At 42.8% G+C, this 7,846-nt stretch overlaps 1 protein-coding gene across 1 annotated transcript; it reads left to right on the top strand.

Annotated features, from left to right (window-relative positions):
* Positions 1 to 2,337: 2,337 nt before the first annotated feature.
* On the top strand, positions 2,338 to 6,381 carry SDF2L1 (stromal cell derived factor 2 like 1). The gene is made up of 3 exons (XM_026091936.1): positions 2,338 to 2,569; positions 3,558 to 3,754; positions 5,712 to 6,381. The coding sequence occupies exons 1-3, from the start codon at positions 2,398 to 2,400 to the stop codon at positions 5,988 to 5,990; spliced, it is 648 nt and encodes a 215-aa protein (XP_025947721.1). The 5' UTR covers positions 2,338 to 2,397; the 3' UTR covers positions 5,991 to 6,381.
* The last annotated feature ends 1,465 nt before the right edge of the window (positions 6,382 to 7,846 follow it).

A 7,846-nucleotide genomic window follows, 5' to 3' on the forward strand; every position in this document is an offset into this window, starting at 1 on the left:
GCCCCATAGCAATGAGGTGGCTATTAATTGCCATGGGTGTTTGGCATTGATGCCATTCTCTGCTGGCAACCGTTCTAATTCAATTATGTTTCTAAAGTACAACTGAAAAGCATTGTAGGGAGCACCATGTAAATGGCACTAAATGCACTGGGAGCAAGCGACTTCTCAGAAAGATAGACAGGTGCCAGCTAAAGCCCCATATGATTGATTTTCCACGGCTAAAATAGCAACTACAGACATCTTGGTCTGCATGGTTTATAAAAACAGCAGCAAATGCAAGCTATTGTCTTAGTTACAAGAAGAGCGGTTTCTTAGAATGACATAGAACGTAGTGTTCAGTTATCAGTGTGTGATCTTTTGCTTTTCTTTGAGCAGATGAGCAGACATTTACACTTCAGGCACTAGCAAATTAGCTTATAGTCATCAGAAAAACACACTGAGTCTGTGTGTGCATGTGCACATGTGCATGTATGTGACTGAGTTTAGGATTCAGGCTTGTTTTAATGCAGGCCTGCCATTTAAGTCAGAGATGCTTCTTAGATGTAGGCATAGATACATARAATGGGTCAAAGCTAGCATGGTTATTCAAGTGAATGGTATCATGTGGGTAGTAAAAAGCCTCACAGATACAGGACTGGTGGAAAAAATAAGAATCAGCTGAGCATCTTATGATGTTTCCACTAGCCAGCAGCACTAATGTGCTTTCTAAATTATCCTATAGTAGAAAGTGCAGTGTTGCAGTTCTTTGCTGTTGCACACATAGAACACCATTGTTACAATGACTTAAGTCCCAAGACAGGTGCCCTTCCTACCTGTTTCCTTGCTCCTAGGAAGGTCAAAAGCTTTTGCTCTGTTAAATTATGTTGTATTCCTGAGAACATTACATCAAACTCACACCAGACTGTCCATGACATGATGTATGGGGCAATCAAATGAGCAGTTTCAGAGGCAGAGCTAACGGGCCATGTAAGAGATACTGTGTCATCCTTTGTCTCTGGTTGTCTCCTGTTGATAAAGAAGACTTTTGGGGGGGGGAATATAATATTTTTCAGTCTGCAAAACTACACAATGAATGAAAGAAGTGTGTATGTTAATTTATGCAGCTGTCTTTTATACAGARGGCCAGTGTACACTACATATTAAGCTTAATAATCTTTTTGTTACAAGAACTTCACGAATGAGACTAAATCACAGGTGAACCTTGTGCTTTGAAAGCACAGACATTATCATTTCAGCTTAATGTTAGAGCAATCGCTGTTAGCTCTTCTTGGCATAGTATTTATGCCCTGTCATGAGAAGCTCTAATACCATCCAGAGAGGATTGGACCAGTGGTATATTCTCATGAAAGCCAATTCACTACCATGAATTTGTGTTGTTTTTCAGCATTTTGTTACACTAGCATTTTGAACGGTACCAGCTGTGCTTTTGATAGAGAGAGACCTAAAAATGAGGGTAAGTTTACACTTCAAGAGCGGGAACTGCAGGGAAGAGCAGACCTATTCCAACTAACATCCTACCTGCTCACTCTGAGCCAGCAGCAGCCTGAAAGCCACAGCACAGGCTGATTTACTTATCGGTGCCAATACCAGCTCCCTGAGGCTGCATCTAAACCATTACCTATATCCGGGCTAGTTACCTGAGAGCTAGTTCCTATCGGCCAGTGCTCTCCTGCTAGCAAAGACATCCATTTTTCCCAAGCTCTGATGATAATTCACTCATCAGTCCTCTCTGCAGTATGTTTTCTTACAGGACCCATAACAACTAGTCAGAAGGGCCCAGCTTCTCTTTTTTTTTACGACTCCAGACTCGGTGTTAGATGAGACAACTGCTGTAACAGACCTGGCCTGCTTTCCTCCGAAACAAACCCATTTTCAGCAAGAGAAAGCTCACAGGGGGAGGGGGGGRAGTATTCCTGTCAGTGCCGCTCCCAGGGGCGCTGAGGGCCAGGCTAGCGCCCAGAGCCCCGCAGCCCCGAGGTAAGGATGCTCCACTCGCGTGCAAAGGCRCCAGGGGGAACCGCGGCCCAGCCGGGGCGGCAGCAGGGCCCCGACCCGCCCCCGCCGGCCCGGCGCAGACCTGGGCCTGCCCCGGGCGTCGCTGGGGGGAAGAGGGCCTCAGCCTTCCTCAGCCCCCTTCCCTGGGAGGTGCCACGCCGCTTGCTCTGATTGGCCATCTCTTTCCCTCGGCCCAATGAGCTCCTCCTGCCGGGGATCTCCCGGTGCTGAGGTCACTAGGCCGTAGCCCAATGCGGAAGGGAACCTGAGCAGAGGGCGGGTGGGGATTGGCCGGTCGGGGTGCTGGCACCGGGCGATTGGCTGGCGTTGCGGAGGGGGTGTGGAAGCGGGCTCCGCTGCGAGGGGCGGAAGGGGTGGCGGTGCCCGCCGGGCTGAGGAGCGATGCGGGGCGGCTGCCGCCTCTTCCCGCTGCTGCTGCTGCTGGCGCTGCTGCGCGGGCCGTGCCGCGGCAAGGAGGCCGCGCCGGGCGCTGTTACCTGCGGCTCGGTGCTGAAGCTGCTCAATACCCGGCACAGCGTGCGGCTCCACTCGCACGAGGTCAAGTACGGCTCCGGTGAGCAGGGCCGGGGCGGGAGCGCCGCGCTGAGGGGGCCGGGAGCAAGGAAATGTTGGGAGGCCGGCGGTGAGGGGGCGGGGAAGTGGTGAGGGGACGGATGGTGAGGGGGGCTGTGAAATGGCGGGGGGCGGGCGGTGAGGGGGGCTGTGAAATGGCGGGGGGCGGGCGGTGAGGGGAGGCTGTGAAACGGCGGCGTCAGGCAGTGAGTGGGACAGGGAAATGGCGGGGGACACAGGGAAGGAGAAGGAGGAGGTTCGAAGTTTCTCGGGATGGTGCCCCTGGTGGGGGGGGAGCAGCAGGCCAGGGGTGGGGGTGTGGGGTGCGCTGGATAACTGGCAGGCTGGGAGGAAGGCACGGCGAGAAGGATGCTGAGGCCGGGGTGTGCGAAGGGGTTGCAGCAGGACTCCGCAGTGGAGTGATAGGGGTGCTCTGCTGTCATCCCTGAGGTGACCCCTGGTCTATGTAGATGGCCTCAGCAGTCCTGTCTCAGCCTCTGTTCTGGGAGGGGTGAGGCTGCTGAGTGCCTTGTTTGGGTGCATAAAACAATTGATAGTATTTTTGAAAAGGAAGGGATGATGTGAGTAGTATTTCATGGGTCAGAACTTCTTCTCATGTGTTCACCATGAACTTTGACAGTTTGCATCTCCTAACACATGCTCTGTTTAAGTTCTTCAATCTAAAGTCATTTGGTACCTGCATTCCCATTGCAGTTGGTATGTGGACTATAAGAACTAAGCACATCTAAGCATGATGGCGTGAGAGTATTAAGGCAGATTTCTGTAGATATTCATGCATTAACATTTTTTCTTCTCCTTATCAGTTCAGTTTGTTTATTAGATTGAAGCACAAATAAGGATATAGAATTAGATGCTGTGTGAAACAGGAAATTTGTTGAGACTGAAATGCTCTTTTGTAATGTGTTTCAGAAATTTTTGACCTTGGAAAAGTGGGTTAATCCTCCTACTATTTAATTCTATTGAAACAGGAAGTGGGCAACAGTCAGTGACAGGAGTTGAAGCTTCAGATGATGCTAACAGTTACTGGCGGATTCGTGGGAAAAGTGATGGCAGCTGCCAGCGAGGAACACCAGTGAAATGTGGGCAAGCTATACGACTTACCCATGTTAACACAGGAAAAAATTTACACACTCATCACTTCCCATCACCACTCTCCAATAACCAAGTGAGTTGTTCTAAATGTTAAGCTTTTGTATAAATTGTGCATGATATTAACAATACCTCTCTCCTGTTTTTCATGGTTTTGAAGAATCAGGCTTGGGTATCAGCTGCCAGAAACGGTATGTCTGTGCGTATCCCAAGTGCATCTTGGAATAATGTTTTTAAGTTCTTGACAGAGGAAAATTTAATGTGTACCAGTATCAGTATTTTGCAGTAGTTTTAACTAAACTATGTTGGTTTCTCTATACTGCACCATTGCTAGTGGGAAGACTGTTCTGAGATGTTTAACACTTTCAAGGTGTAGAGACTGGGTGCCTTCCTCAACATCATGAAGTTTGCTCTAGAGCCAGGCAACGGATTATGTATTGTGACACTAGGCATTCCTATATCCAAGTCCCTCAGTGAGCCAATCCATTAGTCTTGGTGTGCTTCTCCTTATTTTAGCTCCCTATCCTGATGTATCTGTCCTGCTTCCACAGAAAAATAAATCTGCTCACACAATCATACTTATTTACCATTTTGTAATTTCATAGAACAGTGATTCTGACTGTAACTAGGTCCTAGCCTTGTTCTTAAACAAACACTTGTCCAAGATTGAAAATCTCTCTTAAAATAAATAATCTGAGTTTGTTGGAAGTTTGTAATTAGTAATCATTTTAGTCTTCCTTCAGGCTATGTAGATAGGTCATTTGATTCTGAGTCAGAAGACCTGAGTCTTTGTGAAAACGATTTGTCTTTTGCCATGTGTAAAATGGCTGAAACAACAGGGTCCAGTTTTGTTTAGGATATCTAGGTTATATTGTGATTAAAACAAGATAAATTACTGAAAAGTAGCATTTCAGAAAAAAATATTTAAAGAACAGAAGGACTCTTTAAAACTTTCCACCAATTCTCATTTGTCAGTTTAGAAAATTCATATGAGATTGTTGTTGATGAAAAAATACTCATTAACTGTTGTTCTTTTCTCTTTGTTTTTGCTATGTGTTTGCACAGTATGTGTGCAAGAGAAGAGTTTGGGTGACTTCCCAGAGGTTGAAAAGACTCTGACTTATGACCTTATTGAAATATGAGGTGGTTCTGAACACAAACTTCTATTTCATATTATTAGCAAAGTAGTTTGATCTTTTAATTAGTATGTTGTCTTTAACACTTTCTGGACTATGTAAATTAAAAGTAACATGGCCCTAATTCTTTAGGTTGCTAGGTACAAACTATTTCAGTTCTATTTTCAAGTTGTCAATCACTTCTGGTCATCAGATTATTAATAATTAAAGGCTATACTGAATCCTAAACAGTCRGAGCTGAGCCTAGCAGATTTCTTCAAACACTTGGAGGGTTTGGGGTTTTTTTGTGCATAATGAAATCTAGTCTCTGATTTTTGTTTTAGAAGAAATTCATTTGCTTTAATGGAACTTTTAAGCATAATTGAGCTATCTGTTTGAAGTAAGACTGCAAAAAAAAAATAGTTGATAACCCAGTTGAAAGCTCAGTATAATTAAGTAAAAAAGGAATATGATTACTTATAAGTTAAATTGTTGGGACTTCGGGGTAAAAACACACTATGCTGAGAAACTGTTGCAATGGTAACTATGATGTTGGACATACTACAAAATGTCTACAGTTACAGATTTTATCTAGTGGGGAGACTGAAAGCTGCATCAGCATTAGTTTTGCTTGTTTTGAATTTTTTCTCTGAAGGATTGTTCTGATCTCCATACTCACAGGCTCTCTTTTATTTAATTTGTAATGCATGTTGGGGTTGGCACTTTGTGTTCAAATTGCAAGGGGAGTAAGTTACTGCTTCTGGATTTGACAACTGCATACAAAGCAGTGTGACAGCGCTTTTTGTTTCTTCTCCCTCCTTGCCTTTAAACTTTCTRCTGACTTTGATTGATGTTTTTGTGTGTGCATTGGAGGTATTTCCTTACATTTTCACTTCAGGAAGTTTGTGTCTCTAACAGGAAGTAAGTGCCTTTGGTGATGATGGTGAAGGAGATGACCTGGATATATGGATTGTGCAATGCAGTGGGACACACTGGGAGCGGGATGATGCAGTGCGCTTCAAGCACGTAGGAACTGATGTGTTCCTTTCAATAACCGGGGAACAGTATGGCCATCCAATTAGAGGCCAACGGGAAGTTCATGGCATGCCTACTGCTAATCATCACAACTATTGGAAAGCAATGGAAGGAGTTTTCATCAAACCCAGTATGGACCCTGCAAAACATGATGAGCTCTGAATTGATCAGAGGATTCAAAATGCTTCTGTTTACTCCAATGTTGGGAGATGCTAATACTTGGTCTCTTATAAGTCCTGCCTTGCCTAAGTGACTGACTTTCTGTGTTACTGAAGGGCATTAGTTCATTCTAGGAATGCAGCACTTCTGTGGGGAATGGCAACTGCCAGGATTAGACGCTGAAAGTTGGCAAAATCGTCTCTGAATTTTCGAGTTTAATTGGTGAAACTAGTTCATACGTCTGTTAGTTTTCACTGTAATGTTTTGCTTGTCACTTTTTCTCAAATTCAAAGGAAATGAAAAAACTGAAGTAATGGATTTCTGTAGTCCCAAGTACAATAAAAAATTTGTATTTTGTAATCTTTTTCCAGTTATAATTAAACATTGGGAAACTTATCTCTGCTTCTTAGTGAGAGAATAATACTAATGAGGAGATGGAGTAAGCCTAGAAAGGGGAAAAATAGTTCTCAAATATGGTGTCTTTTGAATGGTTTTGAGTCAGCAGTTCAGCCTTCCTGAAAAATATTTGTGGTTGTTTGAAAATCACTTCCAATGTCTTTTGTGAGTTTCAATGTGTACTATATTGGAGAGTTGCAAATATGTATGTTGGAGTAAGAAGACTTAGTTTTCACTTTCTTTTAATTTCCTTTTTCCCAAGAAGCTTAGATTTTTTTTGACAATGGCAGTACTGCTAATTATCCAAGGATGAGACTGTTCTGCTCTAAGAACTGGTGCAGAAAGCTGCTGTTTAAGAAATTCTAATATTAATTAAACAAAATTCCATGTGGTCTAAAGGAACAGTTGAATCTGACTTATGATGTACTTGCATGCCACTTTGCAAGATCAGTATGAGAATCCAGATGAATAAATAATGGGACATATACCCATGTGGCTGTTTTTGTTTGGATCTAGAAAAAGAAAGAAGAATTAATCTTGGAGAATGGTTAAATCCTGGATTTTTGACGGAGTGGTATGCTCTATAGTGCTAGCAAGGAACTCTGTTTCATTGAACAATTTATTTGAATTTCTGTGTTCCTTTCCCTCTGTAAAAAGGGAACAAAACTACTCTTGAATGTGTTTGTTAAACAGTGTTACCTGAAACACTGATTAAAATTCAAAATAGCATAAAACGTTTATTTGCTCTAAACAGAAAAGCTCAGTAAATAAGTGTGAAGAGTTAGAAAATCAGGTGTTCTTGTCTCCATGAGTAAATGGTTTACTGATTATGGTCTTAATTAGTCAATCAGTTAAAGAAGCAGGAAACTGCTGCTTTTACAGCTCCTATCACATGCTACAGTGGTAGTTTGAGGGAGCTGTATTGAGGAGGTGTAACAGCTATTTGCATTTCAATTTTACAAATGTACCTACTGATACATGCTTTATACTCTGTGATCCATCATGCAGTTGTACTGCACAGACTAGCTTCAGTTTTTACTTTAGGATTTGAAACTAGCAAAGACTCTTCATATCCTATGGAACAAGGAACCTCTGTAACAGTTGTTTTGCAATACCTGGTTGTTGTCCTTCAAGAAAGAGGTAAGGCTGTTCTTTCTTCTATGATTTTTAGTTAAATGATGCTCTTTAAGGATTACAATCATTGTGGAAACTAAGTGGACTGTCTTTGGTTGTTTTGTATTAGAAGCGATTTTTTTTATGCAATGAATGTTTCAGGTTCATTGATATTCCTGACAAATTGTTATTGTTGTTACAGATATAAAAGATAAATACAACTGTTTTCTTCTGTTTAACAAGCTGCCTTTCCTTTCCTTTATTAAAAAGAAAGGCTTTTCTTTTGGAGTTTATGTATGTGTAACCGCAAAAGGAGTGTTAGCGTTTGGCAGGAGGAAGAAATACATTTG

This window comes from Apteryx rowi, unplaced genomic scaffold (genome assembly GCF_003343035.1).
Source record: "Apteryx rowi isolate R43461 unplaced genomic scaffold, aptRow1 scaffold_93, whole genome shotgun sequence".
Lineage (NCBI taxonomy): Eukaryota > Metazoa > Chordata > Aves > Apterygiformes > Apterygidae > Apteryx > Apteryx rowi.